The following is a 20488-nucleotide window of genomic DNA, read 5'->3' on the forward strand; positions in this document are numbered from 1 at the left end:
GTCAAAAAGGCAAGGTAAAGCTATAAAATAAGGCTGAGCTTGAAAAGCTAACCTAAAGGTCTCATTAATTTCCATGTTGCCTCTGATGAGAATTTCAAGGGGGCATAATGTTTTGCAATATGGAGAAATCAAGCTGCCTATTGATTTGAAAAGTGCTTGAATGCATTTGGTTCACCCAGAACGAATTCTAGTTTTAAACCTTACTCAAAAATATGGAGGGGAAAAAAAGCAAACAGGTTACCTTGGTTTAATATTCTCAAGATCAAGCTTGTCAGTGATTCTGTCAGAAAATTAATCCTTAGGTAGAAAAATCAATTTGAGAACAAGTTTGGAATAGTCTTCTGGCTCAGCATGGTGAGGATGTTTCAACAATCTCGTTGCTTCTCCGTGAGAACCTTATTTACTAAAGGTCTCGCGTCTTGATTTCTAAGTATGCACTACCAATAAGGCATCCAGATTAGGCTGAGATTGCTTCATCTTAAAGACAAAAAGTGTGTTTTCTGAAATTATGAAACCAAAATTAGATTCCTTAGATGTCACCCATCAAGCCCGACCTGCTCAGTTCTTTATCAGAGCACTTCCCACGACATCCTGCTAACGGGAACGATGATGACACTCAAAGTATGACCATAGGGTGGGCCACCGTACCCCTAGCTGTTTGGCTTTTTCCTACCAATCTGGCAAAGCCCTGTTTGGAAGATAAAAATTCTGCAAATCACGGAGCTAAAACAGTAACGGTGCTTCTTATTTCTGCAATGTCAATTTGCTCTCACATTTGATGATATGCAGAGCATTAGACCTTTGTAAATCGGCTCCCACATAGCCTATGCTGCCACTGCCAGAGAGCAGCGAGGCCTCAGATTTACCATCCCAGGTTACCACCAGTCCCACAGAGCTGCAGAGAAGGGGCCCTTACCTCTGCTTGCCTTACGATTTTGTCAGTGACTAGCTTTATGACTAGTAACAGGCTGGAATTCATCCCATAGATCATATCTTGCCTTATGTCACTTAAAACGCATCGACTTCACCATTCCCGTGGCCTGGGCACATTAATTTGTTGTTTGCCATCTGGAAAAGCATAGTTTTATTTTGTTTAGTTCTTCCAGTCCCAAAGGCCAGTGCATGTGGTGGTTAAGAACACGGGATCTGGAGTCAGGTCGACCCAGGTTCAAATCTCAGCTCTGCCACTTACTTATTTGGAGACGTGTAGGTAACTTAATCTTCCCGAGCCTCAGTTTCCTTTTATTTAAAACAGGGATGGTAACAAATACCTAACAGAAGAGTTAAAGGGATTAAACGGGATCATATATGTAAAACCCAGTGTCAAGCAAAAAGCATTTGATAAAGAAAAGTTGCTATTCACATGCCTATATAATCATGTACAATAACTGTTAAATTGAACCAAGTTTCTGGAGAAATTGTTTTCAAAGAGAAAAATTAACTGCTGAGAGCTTTGTTTACACTAAATATGTTATCATTTGTAAATGGATCAATTTCTGTGTTACATCTATTATTTTAGAGTCAAAATAAATCCGGCTAATTACAGTTACACTTAATTCTCTTTGCATCACAGATTGAACATGCCCAAAACTGACCTTTTGTTTTCTAAATGACGCCATCATCCACTCAGCTTCCTAGGTCAGAAAATTCGTTCTAATGCTCACACTTGCCTAACCCACATCTCCGTGATCATTAATTCACGTCTGTGAACATACACCTTCTTTCCAGATTCCTAGAAGAAAGGCAAACAGCTGTAGATCCTGTAGCTACAGGGACCCTACTGGAAGCCACACCACCTTTCGTCCCAACCATTACAATACTCTCCAAACTGGACCTTTAGTCTTGCTACCTTCCACCCTACCCCCATCTATTCACCATACGGCAGCTACTATAATTAAAAACAAGACAAAACAATATGTTACTATTTCATTCTCCTGTTTAAAAGACTTCAGTGACTTTTCACTGCTCTTGGGGTAGAGCACAAAATCTTCAACGCAACCCAAAGCCTTGTGCCATCCTGCCCTCGCCTGCCTTCTTGCTTGCTTTCTGTTTCTGGCTTAGTGTTTCTTCCCTCAGTGGGTCATTGTTTTCACCACTTAGAACATTCTTTAAGTCTAATTAACACCTGCTCATCCTTAGGGCTCAGCTTAAATGCTAATTTCTCACGAGTCTGGCTTCTCTCTGCCTCACGTGGCACTTGATACATTTGTCATTGTAGGGGTATTTCTCTAATCGTTTGTTCTCTTTCTGTCTACATCCAGCCTGGAATCTCCATAAAGGCAAGGACTTTGCTTTTCTTCTTCATTGCTGGATCCCCAGTGCCTGGCACGTGGTAGGTTCTCATAGATGTTTCTTGAATGAATAATAGATGACCATTTTAAAAAGCAACTTGCAAATTTGTTTGTAGCTCGAGGATCTTGATGGTTAAAATGAGGGCTTCTGGTATTTCAGGGCGAAAGTAAACTGAGAGGGAAATTTTGTCTTGCTTAGGGATTCTCTTTAGTCACCTGCTGCCGGGAGAGATTCAGAGAGAGAAGCTTGCTTCAGCAAACTGCATAATGGAAGGAAAGTTAGGTTCTGTCGTCGAGGTACTTTCTATGGTTTTTGACAAAAGAAGCTGACTTCAGAAACTCCCACAGCAGCAGCTGGCCAGGAAGATACCTGACCTTCTTGCTCTCAGGAGAGGAAGGAATAGATAGGAGATATCAACCAAGAATTGCACGTGGACTTTGTGCTAGGACCTTCTATGAACAGGCTGAGAGAAAGATGGTGGGCAGAATGATTATGTTACACACCACATCAGAAAAGACAGTACAGACCATTTGCAACTAATTCCTCTTCCTTATGTTTGGTTTAACTTGGATTATATTACTGTTTATACATAAATTGACTGCTTTTAATAGTAGAAGTTTATATGCATTGTTCTTTTATATGACTAACACTGATACTGAACTTTCCTCATATGCCTTTTTGTCTTGTGTTAAATTCCAAATTCATCCGGCCAAGTTTTTTGGCTCTGCCTCCTTAATCAGCACCTCTGATTCTACTTGTCATAGAAAAAAAATGCAAAAGCGTAGTCCAAACATCGAACATGCCTCATTAAGACTGATGGGAATATCAAAAAGCAATGCAGAGAGGCAAGGGCTTGTTCCCCACTGGTCTAAAGAAACACACTGGACTTGGCGTGGAGTCTCCGGGGGTGGCTCATCACCTCCCAGAGTTAGGAAATCCTTCCATCACACCCAGAAGTCTGCATTAAGGAGAGCAGAGGTGGTGAAGCTGTTGGTAAATTTCCACTGCATTTTCAAAATTGATGACTGCATCATGATCAACCTCCAGAATGTTTTGCCTTCAGTGTTACTCTCCTGGATGTGATTAATCAGCTCTTATTCGGTATGAAAGATAGGAATGGGAACCCTAGTATGGCATAATACCCCTAAAAGAAGAGGTCCCATACCTACACTTTCTCTTGCGCATGAGAAACTAACACTATTACTCTCACAATGTTTTGGCATTTGAACAAGTGAATTTGTTCAGTTCGACAGTTTCCAAGACTACATGAAAAATCAGTAGAGAATGGAAACAAATGACATACTATAGTCTTTGACTTTTTTCCACATATCTATTAGGTAAACTCTTACTCATCCTTCCAAACCCAGCTTAAACAGCCCCTCAGCTGTGAAACTTTTCCTGGAGAGTTAATCACTTCTTCCATTGTACAATCACTTTAACTTTTACACTTCCATTATTGTATATACTGCACTATGCTTTTGTTTATGTGCCTATTTCCTCCTTTAGACTGTATAAGCTTTAAGGACAGGACACATATTTTAATCCTTATCTCCCCAGTACCTAACATAGTGCTTGGCATACATGGGAGACTCAGTAAATGTTTTCCAATAAGACAGAGAATGGATAATATTTACAAGAGAAACATAAAGCTCAACTATTCTATTCATTACTGCTGAAGTTTCGTATATGAGATCAGTTGTACAGCCAAGTCATATGTGTTCAGTTCTATGAATAGAGTTTCAAATATATGCTGACTTCTGCACCCTGTGTTTGACTTCTGGTGATGGCTGCATCCCAAGGGCCTTACTTTCTCTAATCCTTGGCCCTTGAACATACTGATCAAAGAACATGCATATGTTGTTCTTGTTTTTTTCCTAATAGGCTTTAGCTTTTGGCAATCCTGTCTATTCCCCAAGCTTTGTCTTTAACTTGCCTCCAAGAGCATCTGAGAAGCCCTAATCCTTGGAGAAATGTCAGATATCCAATAAGGACTCTAAAGATCAGAAAAAAGTTCTAGGAGAGCTTATGTCAGGAAAACAGGAAGGCGATATCTAGGCTTTGCTGGTCCTCTCTACGAGATCCTCGTCCAGGGAACACTTTACTACAAATGGTTGTTCACAATAAATCTCCTAGAAAACCAACTGGTTGCATCAGAAGCTGGGAGATGGAAGATTTGTATACATGGCATACACGTTCTTATCACCTAGGGGAGGCTTTGTGGGGAGCAGACACTCTGATGGATCTTGCCTTGTCAATGCAACGTTCGAGGAATAAGTGTAGGTTTGTGGCTATTCCCCCATCAGATTTCTCACCACCTTATTCTGTGTGTGGGAACCATCAGCGTTCCATCCAATGTGGCTCATAATTTACCATCTCCCTGAAACCCCAGACCCCTTGGAAGTGACTTCACCCCTCTGCATCTAGATTCTGCGTCCTTAAAACGGTGATAATGACGGTTCCTTCCTACCTCAGTGGATTGATTGCTTTCAGGCTTGAACGAGACGGTGCATGTAAAGCATTCATATTGGGCATATACAAAGTGCACAGTAAAAACTCGTTGTCAATGGTGATGCTATTCCTCTTCTTTCCTTCTCTTTCTCCTTTTTCTACAGTAGCTACTGCATTTCTCCTCCTCTTCCTTCTTCATCTAGTCCACTCTATGAGCCTTTATGTCCAGAAACTATTTTCAAACAATAGTCTGTTAATATAAAAATAGGCTGACTAGTGCCCAGCAAACTCTATGGCGGTTCATAATTATGGGGAGGAAAAAGAAAGTCTTACCCAGCCTTAAAGATCACCATCAACTATGACAATATCCCAAGTCAAGCCTGGTGGATTAGTCAGCTTTCAGCCTAGAAACTTTCCAGCAAAGCTGTTTATTAGTGGGTTACTATATCAGTGCAGACATTAAATATATCTATTATATATATTATATGCATATAGTTTCTATTGACTTTACATATTTTAAGCTTTAGAGATTAAGAATGTCGGCATGGTTAAAAATAACCTATAATTATCAGGAAATAAAATTTATTACAGTTTAGAGTGCCTACAGTGACAATGGTGCACAGCATATTAATGTTCAAGATCTTATTAAAGAACCCAAAAAATATTATAGTCAAGAAACAACATCAAATGCTATGGCTTGCAAAACTGTTTTCTTCTAAGAGCCGAAAATTCACTGGCCATTACCAGAAAGATTACAGATTATTTCTGTATTATTTCCTCAAACCTGAGTTATTAGAGTTTAAAAACTATGTGAGAACTTTGCAAAGGGTCAATCTGAATTAGCCTCTTTCTCTGTTTAGTCTGCATGGTTCTGTTGAACAAGGAAACAGTCACAACTGGAGCAGACAAATCACGAAAGTGTCTGGGGATGGAGGCACCAAGGCCATTCCAATACTTGGCCAACCTACTCCCGGTCTTTGCAGTTATGACATCCCAGACAGCCATGCTGTGATAGACGCACCTTCCTGATGGTGGGCATGGTTTTGCAAGACTGGAAGCAAAGGTGAGAAAAGGACAGAAGCAAAGGCAAACCCAAAACAAAGCCAGACCTGGCGATCACTTTGAAACTCTTCCCTCCGAGCAGAAGGGCTGCCCCTTTCTTCTTGTTTGTTTTTACACGCTATTGTTTGCCCCCCAGGCATCAAGCTGTTAGTGTGTACAGGAGGGACTAAAGTGACACCATGTTGGATGAAATATAAATTAAAATTATAGTTCTGTCAGTCTGGAATCAGGGATTGTTTCTCAAGGTCTCCCCAAACACTTAATTTCAAATGAGTCTTCATTTATTACTTCAAGAAAGGCCAAATGCATAATTTATCAGCAGCTCTCAGTCAATATACCCTTATAAGCCCGTTTCCCATGAGCCTTTGAGTAAAAGTATGTTATGCTAATTCTATTAGTTGGGTACACAAGAGCTGTCTAAGAGAGTAAACAAGCATTAAAAGGAGACACATGTGAACAAAGAAATACCTATCAACCTACCGTCCAGGGTCAAATTACCAAGGGAAAAACAAGGAGGTGGTAAACTCGTCCCATTATTTATGCCAAGATTTTCTCTCCCACTAGAACTCTGAGCTACCCAGCGGCACTGTGTGGGTGGCTCAGGTAGGGAGATGGGCGTGATGGGTGATGGGACTTACCGGGTCTCCAGAGGCACGTTGCTGTTTAGCACCCAGCTGTCCTGAAGCTGAACGGACTCTGGCGTGGTGGCCAGGTCATTGGGCGCGGGAGCCGGTGCGTGGATCTGACTCCGCCGATTGGTCAGCGAGTTCCTGTTAAGGGAGTTGGCTGACGAGTGGTGATGGGACAGCGTGTGGTTGTGAGGGGGTGGCAGAGGGGGCCTCAGAGTCGACTGGCTGTGGTGGTTTGGAGGGCCTGAAAAAAGAAGGAGAAACGGCCATGAGCAGCTGCAGGTTACAGCTTCAGACACTCTGCAAACCTGCAGAGGAGAGCCTAGAACCAAAGTCTCTAAGCTGCTGGCAACGGCTGACAGCTGCAAAGTAGAGATACAGGTAAGACTGCATAAAGCATCCCAGTGTCAGTTACCAATAAATAATACGCTTTGATTGGCCTTTATCCACAGGGGTCAAACGAAAAAAGAAAAACTAGGTTAGCAAAACCAGGCTGATGAGGGCTGACCAGTGCAATTACTTGAAACACCTTAATACAACAGTGAAAGTAACATGACGTTCAAGGCTGATCTCTGTTATAACGAGTCCCTATTCTGTTTCCTGGTAAATCAGTACACTGCACACATTCCTTAAAAATATTTCCTCTTTCTAAAGGTAATAAGAACATGGTACACTCTAAGTCAGGGAGTAGCATATTTAAATACCTATAGGGGCCAGGCAGGAAAGTGCAGTTGGCCAGTTACGGGCTGAGGTGACCTGGAGAGGTAGGAAGCAGCCCTCACTCGCATCCAGGCCCATGTGGCCGTGTGGGCACGACAGCTCAAGGCCCCTATCTTCTAGTTTTTCTAGGAAAGCTGAAGATCTAGACTTTTAGGTACGGTTTCCTATTTGTTAAAAAATGCTCACAATTAACCAAAAACAATTTGTGTATGTGTTTGTGTGTGTGTATATATGTATACTTATATGCATATATATATAATTTTTTTTTTAATGAGAGTCAACAAAACACACCTGTGAGCCCGCTCAGATCAGCGAGTTGATAATGTCTCTTCTCTGAGAGATGAACCCTGAGGATTCGGTCTCTAGAGAAGGTTAGGGTTGATGTTTTCAAACCCTGACCCTTATTCCAAATTGCATTCTGTTTTCTAGTCTTGAAATCCTCTGTCCTTGCAGGAAACACACACAAAGGAGGGCTACACCTCTGTACGTATCCTCTAGTACCTATGACCACAGATGACAACTCCACACAGGGTTTTCCTAGCAACCCATTCTCAATCCACGAAACGAAATAGTTTAAGCATAATGAAACGAAAGTAGTTCACTATGCAACGTAAGCCTGTAATTTGGTTTTAATGGCTGCTGAAACATGACTTTTAATTTGTGTCCTTTGAGAAAGTTTATTTTTTGAAGCCTCCAGTCGGGGTTGGCAGCTCACCAGGTGCCTGCAGAGCCTTGTCATTTTGGTCCTGGCCAACTTTGAAAATCCTCGGCCCCTGCTGTCCTGGCTTTAAGAAGTTGGCTCAAGTCATTTAAACAAGCAATTTGACACAAATTTCAACTACTTGTCTCCTTATGTGGCCAGGCTACATCTCCAAAAGGTGTAATCTACATTCTGTGGCTCCTGCGAAGCCCGCAGAAGTGTTCTGAAAGAAAGACAACATGTCAAGAAGATACTAGGTTTGGAGAGCATCATGACCAACGAAAACAGGAAGGAAAAATAGGGAGAAAAGTGGTTCCTTGAAGTTTGCATCTCTGGGCTGAAATTACTTAGGGGATGATTTTTTTGTGTTTTTTTTTTTGGTGTTCAGAAAAAGACAACTAAAACTAAAACTCAGTGGGAAATGCCACTGTACAGTTGTATAGATTTTAAATCGCGTCCTCCAAATGAACCTGTAATTCGCATTTTACATTATGCACCAGTGACATTTTAAATATATCTTTGAGGGAGTTTCATAGCCGTAGCAGGCTATTATATTTTCTGGCATTGTTGTGTGTCTAGTAATGTATTATTATAGAGTTATTTAACATTTGTCTGTCTCGTATTAGTGGAAAGAGGTGAGAAGAGGGGGTGAAATGATGTAATAATGATCCTTCAGAGATGCTATCCAAGCCCCTCACACACGGTTAATGAATTCTCATGCCTTCCTTTCCCCCTCTCTCAACGCCCATCCGAGTAGTGTCATTATTCTCCATTAGTTAGGTAATTATGAGACTTGCCTCGGGAAGACGAGATGAATCAGTGTACAAGTCAGCACCCACCCTCCTCAGCCCTAAGCCCGAACTTTCCATCTCCTTCAGCCCCCATCCTCCAGCTTGCCAGACCACACACTCTCCCCAAGTACAAAGAGGCCGTGTGAAGGATTTAATTCATGAAATGAGATACCAGAATCCTCCTGCTTCCTGTCTATTCACCCTGAGCTAAGCTTTCTTCGCCTCCTCAGCTTGTGTGGCCCTTCTTTGTCCGTCTGTGTTCTGTGTGGGTGGAATTCCTGTGGCTGCCTTTCTGCTGGCCATATCCAGGTGCGGTGCTGAGGGGGAAATGGAACCGCCAGCCGGGGTGCTATGTGGTATGTTCCAAATAAAGTGGAGGGTGAGTTGTCCAGTTAATTAGAAGAATGTCAAGCTCTCTTTCCATTTCTCCTAAAGAGAAGGCCTAGAGCTTCTCTTGGGGGAGATGGAGAAAGAAGAGCAGAGGAAGATGAAAGAATACTTAATTCTTCACTCACCCTGCCCTCCTATAAAGCAACATGCTATTTGACTGCAAGTCAGTCAAATTACTGATAGTAACAACAACAAAAACTATCCAGCATCCTCAGTATGGGAAGACGTCTCCTTCTTATTGTTACTCATTTCCACTCTGACACTGACTGTATTTGCTCATTTATCTATCTATCCAACAGTCGTGTCTTTCAACTAGGTGCAGGAGATAGGAGGGAAAGGCAGTTACAATACAGAGTGGTAAATGCTACCACTGGGGGATATGCAGAGAGACGTGGAGCCCTGGGAGGGGCATTTAGCCAGTGGTTAGGAGATAAAATCTAAAGAACTGGGTTTGGGGATTGGGTCTGCCACCTTCGAGCAGTGTGAACCTAGGCCTGCGACCTCATTTCTTTAATTCTCAGTGTCCTCATCTGCCAAATGGTGACAACAGCAGTAACTACCCATTGAGGCTACTGTGAAAGAGTGGAAGGATACATGCAAAGTGCTAACCATACTGCCTGATGGCTGGCAAGTTCCCCAAAAGCACGTGCTTGGAGCATTGCTTGGGTCATTTGGGAATGAAGGGATGGAGAAGACTCTACTGCAGCTTTCAAAGAGCCCAGACTTGAGGAGAGGGAGTACCCAGATTCATCTATCTATGGCACAAACTGGCAGCCCCCGAGCTGAATAGTACTAAAATCTGAAGGTGAGATTTTAGATAGTGTTTCAGATTTCTGACTTCTTTTGAAAACAAAAACAAAACGAAAATACTGAGTCTGTATTCCACCATGGCGACAGTTGGATAGAGCTGAATGCCATTGGTTGGGTTTTTCTGGCTTTCCGTCAACTGGAACAATCCCTGTTATCTTACTCTGGCTGGATGTATGCATTTATGTCACCAGTTGGTAGGTGTTTATGATTTTGACTGCTGGTTTAACCTGGGCTACCTGAGCATTCTCTGAGGGCCACATGCCTCTAATATAACAACACCTCTGCCACAACTAATGACCTCAAGAGCTTTTTGTGTTTATCTGTTTTCATTACAGTCATCCAATGCCTTTGCCTGATGGGATGGTTTTCCATTTCAAAAATGCAAACAGTGGTCAGCAACACACCTTGCTGCTTCTTTCCAAGACGCCAAACTACATGAAAAACCCTTCTTGAAGGCAACTGATGTCTTCAAACTATGGTGAAACAGAAATGAATAACTCAGCTTGATGGAGGAAACTTCCGGTCTACTCTAAGTTCAACACATTTATTGGGCTTAATTAATGTGCATATTATTGGGCTCTTCCATTACATGAATATGAAATCACATAATGCAACTGAGCCACAAATAACTATGTAACATCAATGCTTACACAGTATCAACCTAATAAGTATGCCATTAACAGGCAGAAGGCAACTGTCATTAAAAGTGCAGGGCTAACCTATTATATTGTATCTGATTTACCTTGAGGTGAGAACCTGGAATTTATTTTTAGGTATTGTGTGGTTTTTAGTTCTAGGAAGAAGGTGCTGCATAGTGGTTCTCTGTTAAAAGCTAGGGTGGGACAGGTAAGACTCCTTGCAAAGACAAGTGAGTTTATAGAGAAGGTGCTTCCTGTATATTTAAAAATTAAGTCTTTGAATGAGCACTTAATTTGTCCTGTTTGCTTGTTTGGTCTTGTTTACTTGAATAAAAATCATTCTTTTGCTTCTGTGTTTTTAGATTTGTGGTGGGGCAGTTGCCAAAAATTTTGCCAACTGGTTGACAGTGGAGTCTTAAGAAAAATAAAGCAATGATTCTTTGTTAGGTAACAACGTATATTCCAAAAAAGTTACACTCGAGGACTATAAAATCTTGAGTATCAACTCTTGAGTTGACTAGACTAGCGGTGCTCCAACAGCATGTGGAAACAGCTAACACCCACATTTTAAGTAATGTGTAAAGAAAGAATTTTCTTTGGAGCTAAGGAAGAAAATTCTTAAGAACTGACTATTGTTTTGCACTCTTCCTAAACAAACAGCTGGGGGAAGCATTTAGGCTGGGTCTACCCTTGCCAAGTGGGGGAGGTGGATGATGAGGGTGGGAGGGCAGGGGTAAACTAAGACAGCCTCGTCTTGCTCTATTGTCCACAGCGATTTTTCCTGGTGATTAAAAATGATGATAAAATGTATGAAGGCAAAAATAAAAGTAGAGGCCTGTCTGCTAATAATTCACTCATTCTTGAAGATGGCATGCCAATTTTTGGTCCTTAAAAATTTCAACCCCTCAGACCCTAGGATGATGAATTAACCACAAACTCTCTGCCTTCTTCTCCTGAACCACGTCTTTGGAGCAAGTCACGTCCTGACAGCAATTTGAAGATGCTGGAAGTGGGGATGGTGTTGGCAGAGACTTTGCAGTCTCTGGTTGATAAAAACTGGCCCCACAACATCCTGTTCAAATTTGACCTTGAATGGGAGCCAAAAGGAATCAGAGGTGAGGATTTTCAAGAATAACAGCCTCTGTTTAGAACTAAGGAGCGTCTATTGCAGATGGCCTGGCTGGTGGTTCAGCTTTGAACCCCTGCTTAGCCACTTACTAGCTGTGTGACCACTGAAAAGTTACATATGTGCTTTCTGATTCTGTTTCTTCATTTGTAAAATGGGTACAGTAATTTTACTCCTCTCATATGGTTGTTAGGAGCAGCAAATGAGAATACATCTATTAAGAGCCTAGCATAATTCTTGGCACATAATAGGTATTAATAGGGGCCAGCCCTGTGGCCCAGTGGTTAAATTTGCACGCTCTGCTTTGGCAGCCCAGGGTTCCTCTAGTTTGAATCCTGGGTGTGGACATGGCACAGCTCATCAGGCCACGCTGAGGTGGTGTCCCACATGCCACAACTAGAAGGACCCACAACTGAAAATACACAACTATGTACTGGGCGGCTTTGGGAGAAAAATAAAATCTTTAATAAGATATATTAATAAATATTATTATATATTATACTATGTTTTATAGTTAATAAACCTGATCTTAGTAACAGCATCAGTGTCCATGGATCTGGGGAAAATGATGAGGACCTCCCAGGGCACTCCAGTTCCCTAACTCTTTGGAGTGGCAGCTCTTGAAGGCAGTATCAGCTCAACATATGGAGGCAAAGTCGCCAACCTTAGATCTTCTCCACCTTCAAATTCTGTCTGTAGAAGGGCATAGTGACTAAGTGACACGGCACAGCCATTAATATAGGCAGTCTCCAGAGCATCTCTGAGGTCTTGCAGAAATGGAACTTGGATTCAGAACTGTCCCATTTGCATAGACAAAACAATTGATGTTGATGACACAAAATAATAATACTGACGATAGCTGCTATGAGTTAAGCTGTCCCTGTGTGTCCGGACCTGTTATAAGTGCTGTACTCAAATTATTCCCATGTATTCCCACTCACTCCTGTGGGACAGGCTCTCTTATCATCCCCATTTTACAGATCTAGCAAGCGAGGTTCAGAGACATTAAGTAATGCACCAAAGGTCACGTAGCTTAGCAAGTGGCAGAGCTGCTCTTTGATCCCAGGATCTCTTCTCCACTCTGCCATAAGCAAAGGAGCACCAGGCTCCAGGATACACTCACCTGGGGAGGGAACAAGGACCCCTGCCCTGGTTTATATATGCCCTAGCAAATACAGAGAAAAATTCTATTTGACTCATTTCTTTGCACATTTGCTTAAATGGCAGAATGAAATCTTGTGAGAAATTGGAGGGCATCGCCCACCTCAAAGCTCTGCACCTCCCGATGCTGCCTGAATCAGGAGAAATAGGCCAGCACAGCCAGACTGCAGCACAGTCTCTTTTCTGTCCCTTCCCCAAAGGCCCTGCCCAAACGTCCTCCTCCGCGCTGCATCCCTGGCTCCCATAACCAGTGGCATGAGGGATGAGCAGCAATTAGGTCTGTCGGAGGCAGAAACAAGGGCATGCTCCGTCCCAGTTCATCCTGCCTGCTTTGACTGGAGCTGCTTTGCCAACAGCCCAGGGGTGGAGGGGTGGGGGATTGTCCAGATCTAACATCCCCCTGTGTTTAGAAGGAGATGGAAAGAGATTTACTTAATTGTCTCTAAGTCTTGGGCACTTTGGACCTTCAGCTTGCTTCCTTCTCCCCTGTCTTAGCATCTAGTGAACCATTCATGCCCTGAAGAAAGGACTTGTATTTTTTATTACTGACCACATATGGTATTGCTGGCTTCGCAGGGCTGATGGCCAGTCTGCAGTATTTCTCAGATCTGGTCCCTATTGTAGCAAGCTGCAGCCTCTCTCACATTTCAGAATGGTGGAGAAAAAAGAAGGAAGGATGAAGGAATGAGTCAAATTATAGCCTCTTTCTTTTCTTCTGGTGCTCAGCTACAGCTCTGACCAGTGCCTCGTGGCCTGGGTGGCGCAGTCCTGTGTCAGGGGGCCGTCCCTGATGGAAAGGCCCCATTCAGCCCAAACAGAGCACCAGAGAAGGAAAGGGCTGTGCTCACTCGTAAGGAATGATTTGTAGTTCTCTTGCTTACATAAAATATATGACCTCAGAGAGAAAACATTCTGAGCGCATTCACAGTGACACACAGATCAGCATCGCACGGCAGAAGCCTGGGAGTTGCAGTCATAAGGAACAATCATTTGCAGGCCTAGAAACCAAAGTTTTGTCAGCTTTACATACATTCATAAAAAACTTGGGCTTACAGGGACATCTTAGATCATCTCAGAACAATTGCTCCCATTTAATAAGCACCAGCTGTGTGATAAGCACTCTATAGATTTCACCTTATTTAAAACTTGTAATAACCTTCAAAGTAGATATTGTTCTCCATTTTCAAGATGAGGAAATTGAGGTGGAGGGAGGTTAAGTGATATAAGTTTCCCTCCTTACATTTCGTATTTAACTGTAATACATCTGGGCCTCTTTTGTGTGCACACTGGGTGCCTCTCTTTCATAATCCTTGGCACATGGTTTTATATGATTTTTGGACTCTCCTGTGTTCCCTGTTAAATTTGAGCTCCTCCAGTACAGGGAGTCTGTCTCTTTCTTATTTATGGCCCCAGCTCAAGGCCACAGTGGCTGGCACAGAAATAGTGCTGAATGAATGAATGAACGAATGAATGAACAACTCGTGACCCTGGTGGGTACGTCTGGAGAGCCTCAGCAGAGAATGATCAGAGCAGATTTCTGCCTCTGTCCTTTGAGCGTTCCATTCGACCGCTGGACTATGACAGGCTTTCCCTTCGTTCCCTGAATTCTTATTGCTCCCGGAGGCTCCTTCAACAGGGGGACAGGGGACACAGGGGGAAGGTGACTTCTATCCCTTCTGTCTTTTCTGTTTATTCTTTCCTGGCTCTGCCTGACCGCCTATTTTTTTTTTTATAACAGATTTATTGAGATACAATAAAATTCAGCTTTTTCGAGTATACATTTCAGTGCTTTTTTTTTTAGTATATTCATTGTGATGTGCAACCATCACTATCTAATTTTAAAACATTTTCATCAACTCCCCAAGGAAATCTCATACCGATTAGCAGTCACTCTCCAGTCCCTCCTTCCCCATAACCTCTAGCAAATACTAACCTAGTTTCTATTTCTATGGATTTGCCCATTCTGTACATTTCATATACAGGGCGATTCCCTCTGTTTCTTATAACCAAGATGTCTGTTGCAGAACCCCGTTGGAATCAATCAAAGTTAGATCTCAGATGGGGCACACTTCACACCACTTAAAAATATCTTTCCCTGGCAACCTGAAGCTGGTCCTTTACAGGAGCTTTTTGGCTGGGACCCTGCTGCTGTTGATACTTTTCAGACAGAGATTGTTAGATGATGGTCATTTGAGAGCCAGTTGTACACTTGAGGGCCCGAGGGGGATCCTGCAATTTCTTCCCGCGCTTCCCACATGGCTGTAATCACTGCACAGAGCCATCCCTGCTCAGCTAAAACCCAGCCGTGCACAGGCAGGGATTCTTGAGGGAAAGAAGAGAGAAGGAGGGAACTTTTGAACTGGGTGCCGAATCAGCAGCTGCGCTGGAATTAGAAGCTTAACAGAGATTGTAGGTTTGGGAGTATCCTGCCCAAATAGGGCAAGTCCTCACATGTGATGGGTCAGAAAGGGATTTTAATCATAGGTGCCACATCAGTGTACCATACCCTGATACCCATTCCTCGCTTTCTTAAATCACTAGGAAAGTATCACTTGAGATCAATGTCAACTCTATTAGCTACTTTCCAAATGACAAAGCCAAAAAAAAGGGCCACTTGAAATACTTGAGAGGAACCCTTCTAAAAAGAAGATTTTATTGCAAAGTTACGTCTGAGCAGTGCGTATCTGAGCATTTCAATAAATCTACATTACCCTAGGTATTTTGGCATCCTCTGGGAGAAGAAAGCCTATCAGTAGAAAGTAATGATTTTGGGTTTTTCAATTGCCCTAAGGATCTTGACAATGCTATTAAGACCTATGCTTTCCCTGTCGAGAAGTTTAGGAGTGAAATTATTAATACGCCCAGACGTTATGTTGATTGTTGCGCTGTAGCAGAAAATACTCTCTCTGTTATTTGAGCTGCATTATCACTTTCCCAAGCAGAGAATTGCATCAAAAATTTAAACTCTTCTCATTCCAGCTCATCGCAGAGCTTTTCAAGGTCTTATTGCAAAATAGCCTGGGCAGAACTTGGATATTTCCTTACCCAAGAAAGATAACATCTTTTTCAAAGACCAGGCTATTTTTTTAAAAAAATAAAAATCACAGTGAAAATTTCTTCCATCAAGATGTCATTCTTTAGCTCTTTAACTAGGTTTTCCTTGGGGTGTATTTCATTCCTTTTTTTTTTCTTTGAGATGGTCACAATGCTTTCCTTTGAACAGGGAAAGGATCAAACCAAAGATAAAATATGATTTTGATTTCAGATTGAGCCTCTGACGCTCAGAACGATGGGGACAAGCTCTGATCTCCACCATTCATTAACACCAAGAATGAGTGAGGCACGTCAGTTAAATGGCAAGGACGGGATAAAGGTTCCTGGAGCATTTTCACTTCAAAGCTCAGCAGAATTATTTACTATCTGAGTGACCTTTTCCCCAAATCTCTCATGGTACACGCCTTATAGGGCAAGGGAACAAAAGTTTCTCCATACTATATAAACAGAAGTCAGCTGAATGTCAGACCTTGAACTGCATCTGTTTTCATGTCAAGTGACAGCTGATGTAATGAGATGTATAGGGTATATTGCTGGAGACATTTTCAGGATACCCTTTCTGCCTTCAAAATAAACACACACACACACACACACACACACACACACACACACACACACGAGCAAGTAATTATCCCAGAGAAACAAACATCTGAGGCTTCCTGAAGAAGCATCTCCCGTCCAGGATGACATGGTTCATGTACTGCCATAGAGAGTGCCCTTTGGATTTTATTTATCACTGTTTAGTGGTTTCTTTCCAAATTGTCTTGGAGTTGCTTTGAATCTTCCAATTAAAGTGGGTCAGACAGTGCCCATGGTCCTTATCATGTAGCAGGAATGAGAAGAGCATCCAGCGCTGAGGAGGTAAGGATGCAAAAATCCAGCCCACACCCCATCCAAGAGCCTCAGGATGCAAACAACTTTCAAAAACACTGGGACCAGTGGGAGGCCAGTGTGCTCCGCAGATCTGCTTTGTAGGAGTCAGTGACATTAGCATCCCCATCTCCCACTGAGACCCGCTCAGAAAAAAGTGTTTCTTCCTGGCCACCGTAAACAATGCCATCTCCAGGGCTGCTTCAGTCTTTTCGACACTGACCTCTCCAGTTTTGCTGGCGACACTTCTGGAGTTAGACAACCAGAGTTATGAGGTACTTAACCTGTCTGTGCCTCTGTTTCCTCACCCATAAAAGATGGTTAATAATCGCTCCTACTTGGTAAAGAGAGTTAAATGAGATAGTACCTTTAAAGCTACAATGTTTAGAAAATGCATAACAAGCAGGAACTACTTAGGAAATGTCAGGATTTATTTTCATTTTCGCCTGAACAGGCTAATTCTTTCTTGAGGTGGTGGAGAGAGGAGTGAAATAGACCCCGTGATTCGAAGATTATTTTAATGACTTGGAAAACATCCTGTTGCCAGATATTTTTAAGGTAAACAGCACCACTAAGAATAAGGGATCCTTTCTTCCTACTAACGAGTTATAGTATCTCTAGGTCTTACAGTGTCATGAAATAGTCAGTGTTCTTAATTTTTAGCTTTTGCAACTTAAATACATTGAAATAAAACCATCTGATAGTGGGCAATTGGAAGGGCATTATAGTAGCTTTTTTTTTTTTAACTTTTATGAATTTTCTCACTCCCTATGAAAATCAGCACAAGGCAGGCCTAGGTCTTCTTGAATCTTGGTATTCCCATTTAGCATCAGCTCCCATTTCACGAAGAGGCTGTAGTGAAATCGAGACTTTCAAGTCTCTCTCACTCACGCACATCCGTGAGCCGCGCGAGCTGCCCCGGCTCCAGCAGCGAGCAGCTCACAGAGGGCCTGAGTTATTCATCACATTTAGGTGGTTTGAGCCATCAATTAGCAATTTGTTTCTCAGGGCTTCTTGGGTTACTGAGACTTTATAGTATTTATCATCTCAAATGGGATCATTCTTAATCCCATAACGTAGAGAGTGAGTCATCTTTCTCGTGAAATAATCAGATTTGGTGGAGAAAATAATTTCCATTTCTAACACTTTAATAGCATGGTCTGGGAAGCCTTCTATAAGATGTCCTTTGATCAGAGACCTGAAGGAAATAGGCAGAGAGCTATGTCTGAGGGAACAATATTTCAGAGAGAGGGAAAAGTAAGAACTAAGACTTTTTCTTTGGTGAGGAAGAGTGGCTCTGAGCTAACATCTGTACCCAATCCTCCTCTTTTTTAAGATTTTATTTTTCTCCTTTTTCTCCCCAAAGCCCCCCGGTACATAGTTGTATATTTCGTTGTGGGTCCTTCTAGTTGTGGCATGTGGGACGCCGCCTCAGCTTGGTCTGATGAGCAGTGCCATGTCCGCGCCCAGGATTCGAACCAACGAAACACTGGGCCGCCTGCAGCAGAGTGCACGAAATTAACCACTCGGCCACGGGGCCAGCCCCTCCAATCCTCCTCTTTTTGCTTGAGGAAGAATGGCCCTGAGCTAACATCTGTGCCAATCCTCCTCTATTTTGTATGTGGGACACTGCCACAGCACGGCTTGATGAATGGTGTTTGGGTCCAGGCCCAGAATCCAAACCTGTGCACTCTGGGCTGCTGAAGCAGAACATGCAAACTTAACCACTACACCACTTGGCTAGCCCCAACAAAGACAGTTTTAAATCTGGGAAGTGTACAGGAATTGGCCAGAATATCAGTCTAGGTTTGTCTCTTTCATTCAGATTCAAGCCTAGTTCTCAAAGAAAACACTAAAGAAAAAAGAAAGGTGCTGATCCTCACTGGCCTCTATCTAATCTGGGACTGAGCCAAGCAGGCCTCTGCCTCAGGCCCTTTGCACTTGCCATATCCTTGGCCTGGGGATACAGATAATGGAGTGTCTCACTCCTTCAAGGTGTGCTCAAATGTCACTTTTTAAGACACGCCTTCCCAGACAACCTCAGCAGTCTTATCCTCCTTATAATACAATGCTTTCTTTTTCTGTAAAGCATATATCATCACATTTAAAAAAAAATTGTTTATCTGCACTAGAAAGTAAGCTCCTTGAAGGCAAGGAGGCTATTTTATTCTCTGCTGAATCCCTGACTCTGGGAACACTTAGAAGACACAATAAAGGGTTGTGGAATTAATTACACATTGAGAAGTATGGCAAGAACAAAGGAAAATCCAAATTCCACCAGAAATGAAAGTCTTTCAAAGGTGCTGTTGCATGGTATCATTTGAGACAAGTTTCAAAAGCTTGAACTTGACCAAAGTTCAAGAAAAAAACTCCTGTGGGCTTCCTTGCCAAAACGCAGGCTATCTCACGCAAACTGTAGCAATTTTTTCTCTTCCTGCAGCAACCCAAACATGACAACAAGTGCCTTACCAGCAGAAATCCCTGTGGAACGAATGATGGCTGAGGCCTCTGACACACCCCAAGTGGGAATAGACACATTTCTCTTCCAAACTCTGCCTCACAGGATCTCCTGTGGCTCCTTGTGCCACTTGAAAATGTTCCCTTTCCAGCACAAATCTATTGTATTCAAGAGCCTTTGCTCCAAGCCTCTGATTTACTGGGCAGGGTAGACCTTGACTCACCCATGTAGTTGCTGATACAAAAAGCAGGCAGATATGGCAAAGAAAAAGCGTGATGCAGCAGAGGGCTTGCAAATCGAAAGCAAGATAGATGGAACCCTCCTCCTTTAGGAAGCCTTTTCAGAGCGGATCAGATGAAATCCAATGGCTTCCTAACTCCACGCGGACAAGTATAAGATACTTTAGGCTTACTCTGTTCTAGGATTAACATGGGAGCTAATACTGGCACATTGTATATTCAACGGCTCCATCTGGCCATATTTCACCTATTAAATCTTTAAAAACCCCTCTAACTTATATATGACAAATAATTGGAAAAACTTTTCATTCTATGGATTTCTCTTTGTACAGAGCCCAGCAACGTCAGATGCAGGTAGTCACTTGATAAAGTTTTTTATATCCTCTGAAAAATATCCAAAGAGGTGACAGTTTTCTCCACAAGATTCCTTTTGCCTCCTCTTCCCTTAAATTCCTTATAAAAGAACAGTGACCAATGAGCTAAGTTCGCTCATGGAAAACCATTCCCGATCATTTCATCACTGCTCATTCCTTCATGTCTTCATTTGTTCATGTGCGCATTCATTTGGCAATTAATTATTGAGCATCTACACGGGCTCCTATAGATTTTTGGAGTTACAGAGTCTTGATTCTAGGAAGGTAAAGAAAGAGAATCATATAGGCCTGGCCCCGTGGCTCAGTGGTTAAGTTCGTGTGTTCCACTTTGGTGGCCCAGGGTTTTGCTGGTTTGGATCCTGGGCACAGACCTTGCACCGCTCATCAGGCCACGCTGAGGCGGTGTCCCACACAGCACAACTAGAAGAACCTATAACTAGAATATACAACTACATACTGGGGGGCGTTGGGGGAAAGAAAAAAAGAGATTGGCAACAGATGTTAGCTCAGGTGCCAATTTTTGGGAAAAAAAAAAAGAAAGAAAGTCAAATCCTATGCTGATCTTTTTCGTGAGCCACAAAGACTGCACCTTAACTCCTTTGTCCCCCTTGTGGCTGTTAACTATCAAAATGCTTCACTTTTCATTGTGTATTTTTATTCATGTTTCAGCTCATGTATAAAAATTTTGTAAGAGCCATTATGACATATTGCTCTGAAAAATTTTCA

At 42.5% G+C, this 20488-nt stretch overlaps 1 protein-coding gene across 12 annotated transcripts in view; it reads right to left on the reverse strand.

The window, feature by feature from the left end:
• The window catches only part of TENM2 (teneurin transmembrane protein 2), a 1160613-nt gene that overhangs the window by 271746 nt on the left and 868379 nt on the right, over positions 1-20488 (reverse strand). For all 12 annotated transcript variants that reach the window (XM_070517111.1, XM_044777697.2, XM_070517110.1 and 9 more), the window contains one exon: positions 6441-6675. In XM_070517111.1, coding sequence (XP_070373212.1) covers positions 6441-6675 — 235 coding nt within the window. The remainder of the gene's footprint in view (positions 1-6440; positions 6676-20488) is intronic.

Source organism: Equus asinus, chromosome 9 (assembly GCF_041296235.1).
Source record: "Equus asinus isolate D_3611 breed Donkey chromosome 9, EquAss-T2T_v2, whole genome shotgun sequence".
Classification (NCBI taxonomy): Eukaryota; Metazoa; Chordata; class Mammalia; order Perissodactyla; family Equidae; genus Equus; species Equus asinus.